At 46.1% G+C, this 19,560-nt stretch overlaps 1 protein-coding gene, 1 long non-coding RNA gene and 1 pseudogene across 17 annotated transcripts in view; 1 reads left to right on the plus strand and 2 right to left on the minus strand.

Annotated features, from left to right (window-relative positions):
* The window catches only part of LOC143648606 (uncharacterized), an 88,290-nt gene extending 85,791 nt beyond the window's left edge, over nt 1-2,499 (minus strand). For all 9 annotated transcript variants that reach the window (XR_013158664.1, XR_013158660.1, XR_013158666.1 and 6 more), the window contains exons 1-2: nt 2,047-2,499; nt 1,263-1,347 (exon numbers count right to left, since the gene is read on the minus strand). This is a non-coding gene — a long non-coding RNA (uncharacterized LOC143648606). The remainder of the gene's footprint in view (nt 1-1,262; nt 1,348-2,046) is intronic.
* Nucleotides 2,500-2,576: 77 nt separating this feature from the next.
* On the plus strand, nt 2,577-14,429 carry LOC143648604 (Golgi-associated RAB2 interactor protein 4-like; annotated as a pseudogene). Its single transcript, XR_013158657.1, has 3 exons — nt 2,577-3,059; nt 8,702-8,825; nt 10,041-14,429. The product of XR_013158657.1 is annotated as a Golgi-associated RAB2 interactor protein 4-like (transcript).
* Nucleotides 12,817-19,560, minus strand: part of URB1 (URB1 ribosome biogenesis factor) — a 100,298-nt gene continuing 93,554 nt past the window's right edge. For 2 of the 7 annotated variants that reach the window (XM_077118836.1, XM_077118835.1), the window contains exons 36-39: nt 19,336-19,533; nt 17,778-18,019; nt 16,127-16,726; nt 12,830-15,135 (exon numbers count right to left, since the gene is read on the minus strand). In XM_077118836.1, the coding sequence (XP_076974951.1) occupies nt 14,933-15,135; nt 16,127-16,726; nt 17,778-18,019; nt 19,336-19,533 (1,243 nt within the window). In that variant the 3' untranslated portion in view covers nt 12,830-14,932. Of the gene's footprint in view, nt 15,136-16,126; nt 16,727-17,777; nt 18,020-19,335; nt 19,534-19,560 lie in introns of all 7 variants that reach the window. The other 5 variants (XM_077118838.1, XM_077118833.1, XM_077118834.1 and 2 more) reach the window with 5 other exon arrangements.

Below are 19,560 nucleotides of genomic sequence, written 5' to 3' on the forward strand. Positions count from 1 at the left end.
TACAGTTACTTTTGGAGGACCTCTTTTGCTGCTCGGATGTGGCCTCTCTCTAAACCCAACTCTGCAAGTGAAATCACTGCCCTCTTTTCTAATTGGGACATGACATCCAGGGGTGAAAGTTTCCCTGGCCATCTGGAGATGACTCCTAGGGATCAGTCTGGCCCTGGCATAGTGGGATCAACAATGCCATCCCAACCAAAAGGGGGAAAAGAAGTGTAACAATTAAAATATCAGTGGTTGAAAGAGTTTAAATATAGTTAAGATGCTCCTCTGGAGGTCACTCTTATACAAGCTTCAGTTAGACACTGCTACCTATCACAACCTGCCAAATCCCAACCAAAACCATTCCAGCCAATCCTAAAGAGCACCTAGGGTATTATGTACTATTCTACAAAAAAAAAAAAAAAAAAAAGAAAAAAGGAAAAGATTCTACAAAGGTTCCATGCACCAGGATAACATTCCAGAAACCCATGATCTCCAGATGGGTCCCTGGACCAGTTACGTCCTGAAATGCAGAGGGGCCAGTCTCTCCAGAACATCAACTAGATCCATCCCCACCCTTTAGTATTGACAGCCCCTTCCAACATGAAAAAGTTAGAATGGACATAGCCCGAATACCCCTACAGAGGGGGAGAAAGATCAAAGGTGATGGTGGAGTGGCTGCTGAACCATTATACTGATATTTCTTTTAAGTCTCCAATATCTTAGAACAGCTAGAAGCAAAAATCTACAATGGTGGAATTGTAACAACCACACCAAACTCTGCAACCTGTTCTACAACTAACTGTTGTGATGTGCTTTGAAATTTGCTTTTTGCATGTTATTTTTCACAAAAAAAGAAAGAAAATATTCTTCTAACCTCTAGTGTTTTGGAGCAGCTAGAAGGAAAAACCTGAAATAGTGGAATGGTAACCCATAATAAACTCTGAAATCTTGTCTGTATCTACTTGCTGAAGCGTTTTTTGAAATTCATTGTTTTTTCTTTCTTTTCCTTGTTTACGTGTTATATTTAACAATAAAAAAACGTTAAAAAAAAAAAAACCAGCTGGCTAATTTTAAGAATTAAACGGAATTAAGAAAAACTACTTTGAAATAGAATGTTATAATGCAAAGGCAGAGTTACATTTGTCTTCAGCAAAAAACGGTTAGTGTTTTTGATTCAATCCTGAACTAACCACAAGATTAATGTTCACACTTGGAAACATGTTCAAATGTGTTCAAAAACCCATTTCTTACATTGAATATATTTATTTTACTCTTACCTTAACAGCTTCAATAGCAACTTTAGTAATGAGAATCATCTTGGCTCGAGAGATGGGAGGTTTCATATCCATAAGTGAAAAGAGCCTAAAATGAAACAAAAGGAAATATTAAAAGAAAATGCCAAAAAAAGAAAAAATCCAAGCATTGTTGTGAAACGTTCTTCTCAATAATGATGACCCTTCAAATAAAGTCTTATAAAATTAAAGCGTCAATAAAGAGAGTTGCAACCTTTTAACCAAGATAATAAATTTTTGGAACTAAGAATTTAACAATTTGGTTAGTACACAAAAACTAAAAGCTCTTCTACATACCTGTCTTACCACTTAGAAAATACAACAGGAAAAAGATCATATTGAAAATACGAAAAAGAAAACAAAACATGAATCAAGAGGTAAAAACATGAAGGAATTTGCAAACCCATAATGGGAAAAATTATAACAGGAACTGAAAAATAACTCGAATGAAAAGAAACACACCATATTCCTGGATTGAATGTGCCAATAGGGTGCCTGCTTTGTCATTATTTAATGTAATTTCAATCCAAATCTGGGATTATGGAAGAGAACGTCAAATAATTCTAAGGTTCACTTGGCTATGTACATGATTAAGCGTGTAATTAAAAATGTTATTATAAAGCTTTAGTAGAAATTTTATTTAGTCAAAAATGAGAGTATCAGTATCAAGAGAATCGGTATCAAGAGTATCAAGAGAACCAAGAGTATCAAGAGAACCAAGAGTATCAAGAGAATCAAGAGAATCAGTATCAAGTACTGGTCAACCCACCTCGCCGCGGGCACAAGGCTGCACAGGAATTCCTCTAGGCCCGTGCTGGCTATACCGTACCGCCAGGTCCTTCTTGGTGCTTCAGCTCGGCAGAATGAAGCCATACAATTAAAACAGACATAGGACTGCATCCACAGAGGCTTTTTTCCCAGCAGAGTTCACAAGAGCGTGTGAGGATATCGCCAGCGCGCTGAGGTTAAATCCTGCGCCCTTTGTACCAGGGAAACGCTTCGTGTTCGCGGACAGCACGGGTGCAGGGCCTGCTTGGGCAGTACGGCTTAAAGAAACGAAGCCTGGAAGAGCAGCGTCGGACGGGAGCACGCAGGTGAGAGGGCCTGGCCGCGGTCAGTCTCCGGCCCTGGGCTCGGCTCCCCCGGCTCCCCAGTGTTCTCCGCGCCCCTTGGTGCCGAAGCTGCCCGAAGGCCGGCGGGAAAGCACCCGGCGTGCGGCTGTCACGTGCCACCGGCCGGGCGCGCTGCGAGGCGGGGCGGGGCCAGCGCAGGCGGGGCGGGGCGGGAGCCGGGCACAGGAAGCACTGGGAGGCCTGAGCCGTCCCAGGGTGCTCCGCGCGGCGTGGACTCGGGCCCTTGCCGAGGGAGAGAGAGGTCCTCCCGTTCGCCGGTCTGGCCAGTGTGAGCCAGTGCATGTCAGTGCGTGAGGGAGCGCGGGGCCGTGTCAGCGAGATGCAGAGCGCAGCCGGAACCACAACCGCCAAACGGACATGTTGGAGCCCAGCGCCGCCGCCTCTTTTTCTTCACCCTCCGAACGGGACTGAGTTGGGGCACGCCACTCCTCCGCCTCTGCCTCAGCCGCCCGCCCGCCCGCCTGCCTGGGCCGCAGCCTCTTCCTGCCTCGGCCTCTGGCCCCGCCGCTCGCCGCTTCTTCCCCGTCCCCCAGGCCCAGCCGGTTCCCCGGCTCGCTCCGCCGCGGCGTAAGGTCTATGTGACCGGCGGGCCCGCAGCAGCCGCCGCAGCAGCGCGAACATGGACGCCGTCAACGCCTTCAACCAGGAGGTAAGGGGTGCTTGGGGCACGGGGATGACGGGCCTGCCGCCGGGGCCGGGGCACTGGTTCTCCCGCCGCCCGAGATTTAAAGCATTGGTTGGGGTGGGGACGCTTCCTGCCCGGGTTCCGAGGCGGCGAGGCCTTCGCAGAGCGGCTTGGGGCCCGGAGAGGTCGCGGCAGCCCCGGGAGCTGACCCCACACCCCTCCCCCACCGCCTGCCCTGGGGCGGCGACCTGGAGCGGCCCTCCGCGCCCCCTGCGGACCTCCCACAGCTCCGGTCCCGGCCTATTCCTCTAACTTCACCCCGTAAGTGCTCAGGGGCGCTCGCTCTTTGCTCACGCCCGGTTATTGGTTTCGCGGTGCCGGGAGTCAGCAAGGGGCTAAGAAAGAGGCGCGGGCGGGCGAGTAGGGTTGGGGGCGGGGAAGCGGGAGCATCTGCCGGTTGTGGGGCTGGCGGAGCGGCGGTCTCGCTTCTCCTGTTGCTCAGGCCGCTGCACGTCGACGGCTGGACTCTGATCCCAGGCCGGGGAGGAGTTGGAGAGGGTGTTCACCCGTCTCCTCCGGGATTCCTGCACCTGGGAAATGGGGTTAATAAACAGACGGGGTGACTACTTATTTCGAGTGGTGAACGTAACCCTCTTAGAGGCTCTGGTCTCAAAGTGACACCTAAAAAGTTGAGTGAGAAAAAAAAGTATTTGCTCGGCCTAAGTCCGCTAGAAATCCGGCGTTAGCCTCCGGTCCCCAACCGTCGCACCCCCTCCCGAGGTAGTTAATCCTGGGCTCCTGTCTACGACAACATTTACATATGAAAACCTCCCCAAACCGGGAACAAAGTAGTTCTAGCACAGATCATTCCAGGTGCTGCACTTGGAGTGTAGCGCCCACATCCTACTCATCAGAATCGACTGGGGGGGGGGGGTTGCGGGGGGGCTACGGGGGGGCGGGGAGAATGACGACAACTTGACCGTTGATATAAAATGCAGTTACAGAATGGGAATCATTGTCATGTATTCAGTTGACTGTATCTTGATAACGGCGTTTAGAAAACATAACTGCATCTCACAATATGATTTTTATAGTTTGGTTTATAAGAGAATTATGATGCAGTAATTTTCCTTTCCATTTGCAGTGCCATAATTTGAGACCCTGTAGCAATGCTGCAGTTAAGACTGCTTATTGCCTTACAAATTATTTTAGAAATGATTTGTTTTCGATTAATGGGTACATAAATTGTCTTACCAGTAGTTGCAACTTGTTTTGAACAGTGTCTTGTAAAGTTCACTAGGGATGATTATCAGAGTAACAAAATATTTCCTAACTTTTGATGGTCAGAGAATTTGTGATAATATACTCCAAGTATGTCAGGCTTAAAAGTTGACTTTACTGAAGGTAAAATTCATTGAAATGTTGGCCCTGTGTAGGCAAGGCCTTTCTACTCTTTTACCCCCACCCAACAGGTGTCAGCAGATATTTGTTAAATGAGTATTAAATAGGAATGCACATAAATTTTTTTACAAATTTGGAGTACCTTTCCCTCCCCAAATAAAACCTAACTATAGAATATTTTTTTAATTTTTTATTAATTAAAAAAAATTACAAGAAACAAACATTCCCAACACATCCACTGAGCAGTTCACAATATCATCACGTAGCTGCATATTTATCAGCATGATCATTTCCCAGAACATTAGCATCAATTCAGAAAAAGAAGTAAAAACACAACAGAAAAATATAACAAACAGAAAAATAAAAATTTTACAGGCCTTACCCCTTACTGATCCCTTTCATTGATCACTAGCATTTCAAACTAAATCTATTTTAACATTTGCTCCCCGTTATTTATTTTTATTCCATATGTTCCTCTCATCTGCTGACAAGGTAGATAAAAGGAGCAGCAGACACAAGGTTTTCACAATCACACAGTCACATTGTGGAAGCTCTGTCATTATACAATCATCATCAAGAAACATGGCTACTGGAACAAAGCTCTACATTTTCAGGCAGTTCCCTCCAGCCTCTCCATTACATCTTGGATAACAAGGTGATATCTACTTACTGCATAAGAATAACCTCCAGGATAACTTCTGGACTCTGTTTGGACTCTCTCAGCCATTGACATTTTGTATCATTTCAGTCTTCCCCCTTTTGGTCCAGAAGGTTTTCTCAATCCCTTGATGCTGAATCTCTGCTTATTCTGGGATTTTTGTCCCACGCTGTCAGGAAGATCCACACCCCTGGTAGTCATGTCGCATGTAGACAGGGGGAGGGTGGTGAGTCTGCTTGCTGTGTTGGCTGGAGAGAGAGGCCACATCTGAGCAACAAAAGAGGTTCTCTTGGGGGTGACTCTTAGGCTTAATTTTAAGTAGGCTTGACCTATCCCCTGTGGGGTTAAGTTTCATGTGAACAAACTCCAAGACTGGGGGCTCAGTCTATAGCTTTGGTTGTCCACACTGCTTGTGAGAATATCAAGAATTCAACTTGGGGAAGTTGCGTTTTCCCCCGTTTTCACCATTCCCCTAAGGGGACTTTGCAAATGCTTTTCCACTAACTGATCAAATCACTCTGGGATTCATCAGGGCATCACAAGAACAAAGCAACAAAATCTCACGTCCTATACAAAGTTCCATGTACTTAAGGTCTTCAATCAACTATCTACATAAGTTATATTAGGAGATGCACTAGTCAAAGTATAGATTTGTACCAAGTAAACATTTTTTGCTTTAGTCTCACACATTAGTTGGAATTTTAAAATATTAAGTACCATCTATTTTCTTCAGCACACTGCAGTGATGACATTCTTTTGTTCTTCCTCATGCAGTAACATTTTTTTAATTTGTACATTTAGTCACTGTCATTATACACTCTAGGCATTTCTAGATTACACCATCTCAATCTTTATCGTCTATCTTTCTTTGTGATTTCATTTAAGCCCCAGCCCTCCTCCCTCTGTCATTCTCATATGCAGCTTCATTCAGTGTTTTAACATAATTGTATTACAGTAATATTGTGCTGTCCATTTCTGAGTCTCTGTATCTAGTCCTGTTGCACAGTCTGTATCCCTTCAGCTCCAATTACCCAATATCTTTCCCACTTTCTATCTCCTGATGGTCTCTGTTACCAAGGAAATATTCCAAGTTTATTCACTAATGTCAGTTCGTATCAGTGAGACCATACACTATTTTTCCTTTTGTTTCTGGCTAATCACACTCAGCATAATGTCCTTAAGGTCCATTCATGTTGTTACATGCCTCATAAGTTTATTCTGTCTTACAGCTGCACAATATTCCATCTTATGTAAATGTCACAGTTTGTTTAGCCAAATGTCTGTTGATGGACATTTTGGCTGTTTCCATCTCTTGTTAATTGTTGATAATGCTGCTGTAAGCATGGGTGTGTAAATGTCCATTTGTGTCCTTGGCCTTGTGTCCTTTGAGTAGAGACAGCATATAGATGGGTCCTGTTTTTTAATCCATTCTGCCAGACTGTGTCTTTTGATTGGAGAGTTTAATCCATTAACATTCAGTGTTATTACTGCATGGGTAGTACTTTCTTCTACTCTTTTGCCTTCTGGATTTTATATGTCATATCTAATTTTCCTTCTTTTTATCTTTACTCATAGTCTTCCTTTCTACACTTTCTCCACACTTCTCTCTTACAGGCACAGTCACCTCGGCTAATAAAATGAAAGAGGGAAAATGTAGGAGATAGGATTAACATAAGACCTGCGGAACTAGTTGGGAGTAGATGGCATTAGGGTGGCGGTGGCAGTGAACTACTTTCTGTTATCTGATTTATGTAGAACAGTCCAGGAGGAAGAGAATGTTTGTTTACCCCAAATGGTTATTTTAAGTATGAAGGAAGAGCACTGAGAGATAAGAACTTTGTTCCCTCAGGAAATGCATGCACGCCTTTTGTCATCCTGCATTATATAAGCAGGATCTGGTTAAGATAAAATTGTCTGATGTCTGTTGTTTGTCTAAGGTAAGCTTCAGACCCCCTGAACCCGTCTGTGTCTTTCTTTCTCGTCATTCCTTAATATCCTTTGATCTCCGTTTCATAGGAAGCAACGGGGTTGGGCATTAAGTGTCCAGATTGGGCTCATGGGACCATAGTCCCCTCTGTCATAACACCCATCGCAATTCCCCCAGCTTTGTTTCTGTTGGCTTGTAGTTTTATTCCCCAGTTGACGTGATAAATTTAAAAATTTAAGTATTCACAATAAGATTTTTTTCCTAATCTTTACTCTGGGGTCTCTTGATATGTTTTATTGTATGCAAAAGAATGTTAGTCCTTCAGCTGAATGATGTCTTGATTCTTCCCTGCACTGCTTCCCTGATGGATTTATAGGATGGGACTAGGTTCTCTCCACCCCGTTATTTTGAACTTCTTTTTCCTTTCTTTCATATCCAGCTTTTGGAGTTTCAAGGTTTATTACGTTTACTTTAGAAACCAAGTTTACGAGGGACCTCATATTTTTATTTTGTAGCGGTCTGAAGGGTTCAGTCAAACCTTTGCTCTCAGATTGACCCAAGGCCAGTGTACATTTTAATTTTCCAAGCAAAGGCTCACATTTCCTCTTAACTTTATAATAACTTATCTGATTTACTTCTCAAGAGCCTGTTATTTTACGTCCTTTCATCTTTGTGACGTGCTGATGTTCTCTTGTTTTGAACATGTTTTTGTATGTCCCAATGCCAGAAACCTCGGGGGCTTAATAAAACCCTCCTGAGTGTGGAATTTTATTCAAAAGAGCAAGAGAAATTAAGTCATCTTAAGCTTTTAAAAAAAATACACCTTTAAACTTCCTCCTCTTTAGGGTATTCTTTTATTTTGATCATTGTTTTGGGGTTTTTTTATTTTTCTGGAATGATGTTGTAAAGAAGGATTTTATAAAGCTTAACAGTAGCTAATTTTTCTTGCTTAATTTAGCTATTTACATATATTTTAGCTTCTGAATGATAGAAATATCCAGCAAAAGCATTTGTGTCATTTTATATTCACTGCTATGCATTTGGTGTGAGTTAAGAATTGTAAAGAAAAGAGTTATGGGCCCCATCAGGCTAAGAAAAACAACCCGGAACTTCCCAGGGGCGGTTATCTGCTGCCTTGGTTATGCAAGGTTGTAACTGCCAGAGGAAGTTTATCTAAGAATGCAACTGAGAAGGTTGAGTAAGGGAGTTTTGCACAACGAGACAGCCGCTTCTTGCATGAAGCAGCTCCCATGACTCATGCACGAAAAATGTTTGTTATCTGCTTCTTGCAAAATGTTTGTTAGCTGCTTCTTGCAAAATGTTTGTTATCTGCTTCTTGCATGAAGCAGCACCTATGACCCATGCTCAACCCTCACCCCCCTCCTCCTACCCCTTAAAAGCTTCCCCAAACCCAGGCTTGGGGCGCTCTCTGTTCCTGCGTGTTCAGTGAGCCCCATGCATGTGTGGTAATAAACCCCTTGCGTGTTGCATGAGAGAACGTCTCTTGGAGTCCTCCTCTGCATGGAAAAACTCTCGAATTCTTACAATGTCAGGTGTTAATTTAAAATGTTTTCTGAGTTGCCATTAGGCATGTGAAATCATACTGTCCAGTTTTTACCCTTTAGTCATTGCTGAGGTTTGAGTTTGAAATTTTCATTTTATTTTTTCAAACCCTCCTAGACTCTGCTGAGGAAGCAGGAAAAACTGTGGTGAGGGAGCTGGTTCATAATTTCCCGATGGATCTTTGCTGTCCGCTCAAGCACAGGATCAACTTTTATCATGCATCTTTAAGTACCTTGGGCAGGTAAGAACCCTGGACTGTGTGTTCCCGAGAAGCCCTTACATAGGTGACTGCCATATGGAAATTCTGTTAAATGATAGAATTATAATGGCATAGAACTAGAATAGACATTATCTCATTCATTTTAGGGGTCAGAAATTTGGGGCTCAGAGAGCTTCTGTTCACTTCATGTTGTCAACGACAGGGGTCATGGAGTAGCAGTTTATTTAGACACAAAGCTACTGAGACATCTCACCTGGAAGGCGCTATGTGTGCACAAAGACTAGTATCACCCCAATCTGAGAATAAGTCTGTCTTGTCTTCTTAATGAAGAAAGGAAGGCCTAGGGCAGAGCTTATAACCATCGGGGTGGGGGGGTGGGGTGGTAGGGGCCATTGTTATCCCAATTTTGAAATGAGGACAAAGGACGCAAAAAGGTTAAAGAACATATCCTGATAAGAGGCAGAGCTTGAATTCGAACCCCGGAAATCTGGTTCTCATGCCCATAGTCATAAGAACTAAACAGTCTTCCTGTTTTCAAAGATGGGCTGCGACTGAATTAGAATTTCAGAGTTTTGCCTTTATATTTTATTTTACAGTCCACAGTCTTTTTAACATTTCATCAGTAAGGAAAGATGTTAAGTACTAAATTCACGGTTTGGACTATATTCTTTTAGGCTTTCTCCTTGTGGTCCTAAAAGTGTAATACATATCCGTATTATTTTTTATTTATTTATTTTTTCAGTCACCCGAAGTTTATTTTAAACCTGGCTCAGAAGGTAACATTCATTTTTTTTTCCGCTGCTGTTATTGTATATTTTTAATTTTTTATTGTATAATGCAACATATATACAAAGCAAAGAAAGAAAAAACAAATGTTTTCAAAGTACTCTTCAACAGATACTTACAGAACAGATCCCAGGGTTTGTCACAAGCTACCATACGATCCTCTCATATTTTTCCTTCTAGCTGCTCTAGAATATAGGAGGCTAGAAGGCATAAATTGTTTTTTTATCATCACAATCTACTTTTTTTTTTCCTTTTTTGTTAAAAATAGCATACATCCAAAAAAGCAATAAATTTCAAAGCACAGCACCACTGTTAGTTGTAGAATAGATTTCAGAGTTTGGCATGGGTTACAATTCCCCAGTTTTAGGTTTTTACTTCAATCTGTTCTAAGATACTGGAGACTAAAAGAGACATCAATTTAATAATTCAGCAATCATATTCATTTGTTAGGAGCCCACTCTCTGTCGCTGTGACTTGGAGGAAATTCGGGGTCAGATTCAGAGCACCTGCAGCATCCCCTGTGCCGGCAATCCGCTGAGCCCCCCACTCCCCATCCTGCCCTCTGGGAGGCTCTGGGGTCCTGTGGGGTAGAGCCCAGTGGAAAGAACAGCTGGAGAACTACACCCCTGTACTCCGGTGTGCTACTGACTCATCGCCCATGAGGCCAAGGGAGACCCAGTGCCCCGCTGTGTGGTATTGCTGCTGCTACTCAAGTGTCATCATGAGCGGTCGCGGTGAGCTCCCCTACTACACGGTGCGGAACGGGCCTGTAGCGGGCCTGTTCAACACCGCCATGGGCAAGCTGCAGCGCCACCTGTACAAGGGGGAGTACGATATGTTTAAGTACGCCCCCATGTTTGAGAGCGACTTCATTCAGGTCACCCGGAAGGGAGAGGTGATTGATGTGCACAACCGAATCCAAATGTGACCGTGGGCATCGTGTGCACCAGCCCCCTCCTGCCCATCCCCGATGTCATGCTGCTGGCCCGACCCATCACCCGCAGGGGCCAGACCACCCAGGGGAGAGGCCGCCAAGCTGAGAAGACCATGGAGCTCATCAGGCTGTCGGTTCATGACCGGGAGAAACAGCAGCTGTGCCTGAAGTTCGCCACTGGCCGCTCTTCTTACCTGCAGCTGTGTCCTCCTCTGGATGCTCAGGAAGACCTTTTCCTGTACTGGGAAAAAATCATTTACCTCCTGTGCCCACCTGTGGAGAGTAACAGTGGTACTTATGCCGTTCCCACAGGGGACATGATATGCATGCCAGAGCTGGAGGAAGAGGACCAGGCCAGCACACCAGCTGAGTTCCACGGAGAATGGGATGACATCAGGAGCCTCCGTGTTGTCTCTAACGTGTCTTGGGCCTCCTCTGCAGGTTTTGCTGGGGGTGAAGGAATGAATTATAGAGAGCCCAGCAGGCCTGCCATGACCACCCTCAAACCGGCACAGCATGCAGCATCCTGGGCAACAGCAGGGGCGGCAAGAAAGGGCAGCGCAGCAGGCGCCGTGGTGAGCGTGATGACATCTACGTCTGCAAGTTCTGTGCAAAATACTGTGACAGGACCAGGAGCCGCCTCCAGGGGCCCAAGAGGAAGCAAGAGCCATGTGGCCATGGCGGGTGTCATCAGCATGCCTGCGAAGAACATCAAGGTGGCCGGTGGCCGGTGCTGGGGCAGCAAGCAAGACATCCGAGTGGACCTCCAGCACAGCAGCGTTGGCCAGTCTCTCTCGAGAGCAGCACAGGTATGGTGATTGCCAGGACATCCACCATCAAGAGCATCGTAGAAATAGCTGCAGTCCCAACAGCAGCAGAATCGCCTATCTCCAGCTCAGTGAGCCAAGGCCAGAACACTGCACAGGAGGCAGGCCGACCGACGAGTCTCCCAGGCCAAGGCCGCGGCCCGGAAGAACAGGGAGAGGGAACAGAAGACCAGACACCAAGTTGACCGACAGTCATCAGGCTGGTCCTTCTCTAGCCACAGATCCACCAGGAAAGATCTTAAGCAAAAAGAACATCAGGGCAGTGAGCGCCCTTCCCTTAACCAGGGCATTAGCCACATGCTCCCTGCAAAGGACTCCAGGTCTTCTGGGAAGTCCAGGACGGGTGGATCCACTGCCAGTTCGGGCTCCACAAAAAAGGGTCCGAGTAGGCTCACGTCATTCCTGAGGGGCCTGAGAGCCAGGTTAACTAAATCATCGTCAGCCCACAGAACAGATGTGAGCCTTGTCGTGGGGTCAGCTGAGCGTCACCAGGGTGCGAACATCAGTGCCCTGACTTCAGAGACAGCAGACGAGGTGACCTCTGGGGAGTATCCCCAGGGAGACTATTCCACTTGATATTCAATAAATATCAAAGTGTCATGCTGTGTTGTGCTGTGTTCTGTTTTTGCCATGTCCTGCAGACTGGTAGCCACCTCGGTGTTTTGTGATGTCATGTGCTGCAGCAATGCCCAGGGAAAGGGAGCCCCATCTCACTCATGCTCGGCAGAGCCGAAAGTTGGAGAGCAGGCTGGGATGCTCCATTATGCACCCCCTCCATGTTACAAAGTTTTGTTCCTTCATAACAAAGCAATGGCAAGACTCATACTAGAGTATGAGTTTTCTGTGTAATACAGACCTAGGGGTGAAATTACTCGCCTGTTCTAACTGTACAAAATGCTACTGCACCCCCTTTTCCCCTGGATGGTCAGAGGGGAAGAGCCCAAATCTCCACCAACAGAACTGATACACTGGGAGTGGCAGCTATATACCTGGTGGTGCAGGCAGGTGCCCTCAGTTCCTGTGGTGTCCCTGTCTCCTTTGTTTGCTTTGCCCACCTCCATCCTCAGGCAGGGCTTTACCAAGAGCTGGGCTGGTACGGTAGCTCACTCTTCTGCTGAGGTTCCAAGTTATGTTCTCTGAGCTTCAGTGTGTTCATGAAGTGGGGATGTCATATAACCAAAGGTTCTTGTGACAATTTATCTAAAATTACAAGTTTTCATAGCTTTAATTTTGGTCATATGTCACTCTTGTGCCTTATAGAAAACTGAAAACATAGCAAAAGGACAATTTCAGAGATGTTAAAATGTGAAGAAGAAAAAACCCCAATAATTTATGCTGTTCAATTTGATTAAGAAATAGAACATTTTTACACTCTTGAAGTCCTTATGTATACACCTCCTCAACCCTATCTCCCACTTTTCCTTCTTAGAACTACTGTCCAGAATTTTGTGCTTAGCATTCCCTTATTTTTGCCTAGTTTGAAAAAGTGGGGCGTGGAATTTGCAAGCTGCCGGAATGCAGTGTACCAGAACTGGAACAGCTTTTTAAAAGGGGAATTTAGTAAGTTACATGTTTAAGTTTCTAAGCCTATAGGAATGTCCAAACTAAGGCATCCAGGGAGCGATACCTTAATTCAAGGAAGGCTGATGTGTCAGGAACACCTCTGTCAGCTGGGTACTCATGTGGCTGCCATCTGCTGGTCCCTTCCTCCTGGGCTCCACTGCTTTCAGCCAGTTCCTGAGGCAGTTCCTCCCTTTGCTTCTCTGAGGCTTGCCTTCATCTCATGGCTTCACTTGGCTCTCTTCACACTCTGGCTTAACATTTCATGGTTTCATCTGCTGGGCTCCATGTATCTCCAAACATCTGTTCTCTAGGAGGTAGCATCTGTGTCAGCTCTGAAGTTCCTGTACACTCTCTCTCTGCTGGCTCTGAGGCTTCTGTCATTTCTAACTCTTCCCAAATGTTTCCTCTTTTAAAGGCTTTCAGTAAACTAATCAAGACTCTCCCGGAATGGGTGTAGTCACATCTCCATCTAATGATGGAGCCACATAATCCGTCTAATCAGCAAAAAAGATCACACCCACAATTAAATGTGGCTCACCTTCATGGAGATAATTGAATCAAAACTTTCTGTTCTACAGCACTGAATTAGGTTGAAAACAAATGGTTGCCTCCACAAGATCAAATCAGGATTAAAATATGTTTATTCTGGGGTAAATAATATTTTTAAACTGGTACAGAGAGCTGAAAAATTTAAGATGAAGAGAAATCAAAATGTAACCTGTGGTATAACCATGTTTATGTGACTCCAAACCAAACTGAACCAACTGCAGGATTTCAACTTCAAAATATCCTGAAACAACATTGTAATGGGTTTTTTTGGGGTTTGGGGGAAGGGAGACAAGGGAGGTTGAGCAGATTCTTCCTTTTACGCAATGGCCTCTATTTGTGCTAACGGAACTGTAGGCCAGTAAGTGTGATTTCTGCCTTAGCTAAGATATTAAATGGTTAAAAAAAAAAGCTTTTAGGTGGTGGAATGCTCAACTTACATGTGGGAGAGGTTTGATTCCCAGACCATGCACAACCCACCCCCCCCCAAAAAAATAAAATAAAATAAGGTTTCTAGGAACACAGATGGTCTATGAAAATGTAAATGTTTAGGACAAAGCCAAGCCATTCTCAGTGATCAGATCTCACAAAGCTACCTCCCAGGGACACACAGGATGTCCCATTTACTGCCAGGGCCAGTGTAGCCACAGAGCAGACCCTGGAGTCTGCCATGTGTAAGGGACACAAGGACATGCAGAGTTTTAAATGGGGAAGGTATAATTTAGGCTGTATAATCTGCGAAATTTCAGAGTAACTTTTGTCTGCTATCACATCAATTATTATGTGAACCTTTAAACCTCATATCCTAGAAATACAGGCCTCTGTGGAATAAAAATAGTCTGTGAAGATCAGTTAAAGTCCAAGGATTTTTATAAATCCTTATAAAAATAGACATTTATTAACAAATTATAAAAACCTACTTTTTGAAAGAACTTTAGAAAATGCAGGCTGCCTTCCTGAAGCAGATGTTTAATCAATTTTACACATTAAGGATTTAGTGTAAAATCCTTTTATTTAACAAAACAATAAACACTGGCAGGAACTAAGTCAAAATGTTAAGGAAAACTTTATGACTTTTTACAAGAAAAAAACTTTAAATAGCTATCTTGATGCTCTTAACGGTATCTTTTCTGACATTGTAGTTTACAACCTGAGAAACCTGTGGGCACTCACATATCACCTCAATGTGAGGTCCTGCCTTTTGGAGGGCACCTGGGCCCCAGGGAGGCAGGGTCCTGCCAACTCAACACCTGAAGGCTCATGCCCTGAGGCCCACACAGTCACTTCAACTCCAACCATATCATACTCAGTCTCTAGAGTTTACTATTTATTGATCAATTAAACAAACTCCTCAACTCTTCTTGTCAGAGAATTGGTCAGTGTATCCGATCCAGGATTTCACATGCTTCCCCAGAAACCCCTGACGCAAGTGAACTTCCAGAAGCTGGTGCTGAGGTGCCAGTCAGCAGGGGTCAGGCGTCCAGGGCATAGATCGCAAGGTCTCTGGACAGCATGACAATGGCCTCCTCTGGGCCCTGGCTTCTGCCTCCATCAGCGCCTGGTACCTCCTCTGTGGTCTCCTGGATCAACTGGGTATGGGTGAAGAGAGTGTCTGGCCGTGGGGCTCCCAGCCAGATGTCCTGGATGTACAGTGACGTCAGGAAAGCTGCAGCGGCTGTAAAGTGCCAGAAGAGGCTGTTAGGCAGAAACACCCAAACCTACAGCCCACAACTAGGCAAGCAGAGGCCAGTATGTAGATAAAAACAGCAACTTGTGAGTTAACCCTTTTTTGTCCATTTAAAAATTTCTGTCTCTTCTGATGACTATGTGTGCATTCTTAAATTAAAAAAAAAAAAGAAAAAAAAGTCCTACACCAAGCCACATGACCTGACGACCCAGGCTAAAAACCAGATTTGGGGCTTAGAGAAGGGCACCATGGTATCTTTTCTTATCATTTCCTCAATGGCCCTGAGAAGAGGAGGTTTTATGGACAAAAAGACTCCATACCCTGGATGCAGCCAGAGGGGAGGAAGCCAATTCACCCCTGCTGCCTGGGGAGTTGAGGTGTCTGGGCTGCTGGTGCCTCGCCTTCCCCACTCCTCTTCCACCCAAGCTCAGGAGGCACCCCCACCTCTGCCAGACTGAGGCCACACACATGTGCCACACCAGCCTCCTTGTGCTTTTCTACAGCCTTTTAAAGTACTTGGCATTCCTTCATTCATTTGTTCAAACCTTTCTAAACATCACCAAGTGCAAACTGGATAAGTGCATGCATATGCGTGCATGCGCACGCACACACATCTGGCCATGATATGAAATGTAATTCCTCGGTTAAGTCACTGATCAAAACAGGAAAGCTGTCTCTCTGTGGGTGGAAGAGTTCCCTGGTGGGACTTGGAGGTTCTGAGTGGGGTGCCTGCCTTCTGCCTGTAAACACGACCATCACCAAAGCCTTTACCTGAAAGTGAAGTCCAAGACTGCCCCTCCCTTTGCATTCAGGGCCAAAGGACAAGCCCTCTGCAACCCTAGTGGTGTAGTAAGTAGCTACCTAACTACTGACTCCAAAGTGTAAAGAGAAGACATTTCTCACGGGGGCACAGGAGGCTCTAAGGAACTGAAGTTGTTTCCCACCCTCAGCCCCACTCCAACCAAGAAACCAGTTTTACCTCGTGTGGCCTCATCCTCCTCCTGCAGAGCAGCATGGCAGAGGGCCTTGACGGCCAGGCGAGCTGGGCTCTCCACTGCGCCCTGGGCTTCCAGGAGCTGCAGCATGACTGTGTTGAACAGGCAGGCTGCAGACAGTGTGGGCCCCATTAGTCCCTCAGCTCCACAGAGCTGGCTGTACAGCTTGAACAGGCCACTCCTCACACCACTGTCCCTGAGCAGGTCAGCCACGACCACCGGGTGGGGCAGGATGTGGGTATGAAGCCAGCTGAGGAGTCCTGTGGCCTCTGTCTCACTAAGTGGGTGCCCAGTCACTGATGCCAGCAGCCAGCGGACCACCAGGGCAACGGCAGCCTCTACAGGACCTGGGGCATCTCTCTCAGGGAGGGCCTGGTCGGTGGGCTCCTGCCTGAGCTCAGAGTGGGGGAACACAGGCCCCCACTGGGTCAGTGTGGACCTCAGGAAACCCCTGCAGGTCTGCAGGCTGGATGCCTTCAGCTTAGGGGCAGCCATCTCCTCTGCCTCCCAGGGCCTCCCCTTTCGGCTCCAGGGGCCTCTGGCTCGGGTGGGCACCACAGGCTTGTTCTTATCTTTGATCATTTCTGTTATGCACACAAGGAGGAAAAAGGCAGCCTTCAGCAGGAGGGTGGGGGAAAGGCAGAGAGGACACAGTACTCCTCTCCACACAGGTCCAAAGATGCTAGGGCAGGTAATCGTGAGGAGGGGGAGATGGGAAAAGGAAGGGGGAGGAAAAGGAGGAGCTTGCATGACCTCATCACACTTGCCAATGTGCCATCCTCCCATGCTTGGGGCACAGCAGGTGGTCAATATCTTTATTACCATTATGATGATGAACTCACTCTATACAACAGCCTTTCCAGGAATGGGCCAGTGTCACCCCCATTTTATAGGAGGAAACGCAAGAGGAATCATGTGAAAGTGGCAGTGCCAGGTTTGCCTCTAGTCTGCTTTTAACCTACACTACACTGATGAAGTGTGCACAAGCAGCTGTTAACTTCCCTCCAATTTTGCAGGGGAGCATCTTGATACTGAGGAAGGTAAAGTGACCCATCCAAAGGCTTATAATGCTGCTAAGTGGCAGCCTGCAACTCAAATCCAGGCCTTCCAAGTCGAAATCCAGGACCTCTTCCATTGTCCACTGAGGCCTCCCTGGCAGATGACAGCCAATATCGCTGACCTTTTTCTTTTCCTTAAATTTAAATCAAATGACCCAGGACATCTGGAAAGCTGGGCAAATTAACAAACATGTCCAATCAGCTGGCAATTGGCCTTCCTCCTTCCTCTCAAGGGAGCCTGCTGTTTAAGCATCACCGCATGCTGGCCCTGCATGCTTTGATCCTAGATGAATCAACCCCCGAAGCTGCATTTCTACTACTGAGGATCTGGCCAGCAGGGGTGGGGTGCCAGCACCCAGACTGAGGTCTCAGAAGCATGGAAGTGGCATCCCCTCACTTAGCCAGCCACAGCATCTGCCAATCCCTCCCAGGGCTATGGAGATAGATGGAATTGTCTCTTAAGCTTCATTGGCTTTAAAAAGGCTCCTCTGAACAGGAAAGAGGGTGGCTGCCCTGGAAGGAAGGAGAATATGCTCTAGGGAAGCTGCTACATGGAGTCGCAAGCTCTAGAACTCACTCATTAGCTCCTTGACTTCGTATTTCTCAACAGTTGCTTTCAAATCATCCTGGAGCTTGATGTCTCCTTCAATGAGGCTCCACTTGTGCAAGAGAACAAGGACATCCTTGGTAGAAAGCACCTCCTTGTTCACAGTGAACCGGTTCATTTCCCGGAAGGCCTGTGTGATGGCAGCTCGGTACTTCAACACAGAGTCGAGAGCCCCAAAAAAGCTGGTCACCTGGGCCATGTCCAAGGTGGGCCTGTGGAGGAGCCAAAGTCAGAGACTGAAGCGAAAGTTGCCTCCTCCTCCAGAGGTCTGGGATTGGAGTGGCTGCCAATGTCACAGAACCCAAGACGAAAACAGTCCACCCCTCAATCCAGATTTACAACAGCTGTCTGACATGAAACCCTATACCCCAAACAGAGAACCAGGGTGGGAGACCCAGAGCCCAAACTTCATGCTGAGAGAGCCCCTTCAGAAAACTCTGCTAAGTGAAATAGGTAGGCTGAGAGAGCGGAGGGTTAGGGTACCAGGAGCTTAACAAAACTCAGCTCCAGGACTGCCAAGTTTTCTCCTTCTCATGAACTATCAGGCTGAAACTGAAAAAGGCTCAGGAACGCCTTGGGGAACCATTGCCACCCAGGGCCAAAACCTGACCAAGTCACTGAGAAATCTAAAATTTTTCCGTATAATTAAAAAAAAGCATTGCGTCAAATAATGATCAGTTGTCAAAGAACAGCATGTCTGCCAACAACTCCAAAATAAGAAGGCTATCTGGCACTGACACAACATAATTTCTAACAACGTAAACCAAACTAGGTGTTTCTAGTTTCTCTGTTGAGAAGCTTCGTTCTATGATTACAACTGTTATCAATCTTTGGGTTCCAAAATCAGAAATGAGAGCAGACTGAATAGTTTCTTGATCACTGTGCATCTGAGAAGTTTAGCTCTCCTGAGGAGACAAAGAGCTTTATTACAAGGGATGAGATGAAACCAATGGAATATTTAAGAAAATTCAAGAACCAATGAGTTATCACAGGTGATGAAGGCAGACAGGCAGGTAGGGGAATGCCCTGACTTTCTCAGGGTACAGTCATGGAAACTACATTCTGCACATACAAATTAACTGAGAGTTTGAATCAAAACACAAAGGTAGATGGTTCATACCTGCTAAACCTGACATAGTATGGCATGTCAGAGATTTTTTTTAAAAGTTACATTGTCAGGGTTTTGAAAAGGAGTCTTGAAAAGTTGATGGGGGAAGGAGGAAACAGCTGGAATAGATCTCCTGAAGTCTCACATGCCTGACACCAACCCTGTAGCCCAATTCACACCCAGCCCGGTCAGACCTCCACCTAAGGAGTCATCACTAAGAAGGCTGAGAGGTGGTGGCCTGACTTTCTGGGCCATATGCAGGGGACACACATGGGGGGGCAATGCATTGACAGCCGGGGACACACAATGGAGTGGGGGGGAATACAGTGACAGCCTGGGACACACAACTGGGAGGGCAGTGCAGTAATGGACTGGGACATACAACAGGGGAAGGGTGCAGTAGAGGGGTGAGCGGCTCACCTCAGATGCCTCATGAGCACAAGGAGCACATACAGGAACTCGTTGACAATGTGCAGAGCCAGCAGCTTTGGGGGATCCTGACTCCCAGGCTTGCACTGAAACTGGCTCCCCACCTCTACTCCTTTGTCCCCCAGGTTGGTCACCCACAGTGTGTGCACCAAGGAGATGATATTGGAGAGCATTGGTGTCTCCAGAAACCTAAAACCAAAAGCACACAATCTTGGC

Source organism: Tamandua tetradactyla, chromosome 10 (genome assembly GCF_023851605.1).
Source record: "Tamandua tetradactyla isolate mTamTet1 chromosome 10, mTamTet1.pri, whole genome shotgun sequence".
NCBI classification, from domain to species: Eukaryota; Metazoa; Chordata; class Mammalia; order Pilosa; family Myrmecophagidae; genus Tamandua; species Tamandua tetradactyla.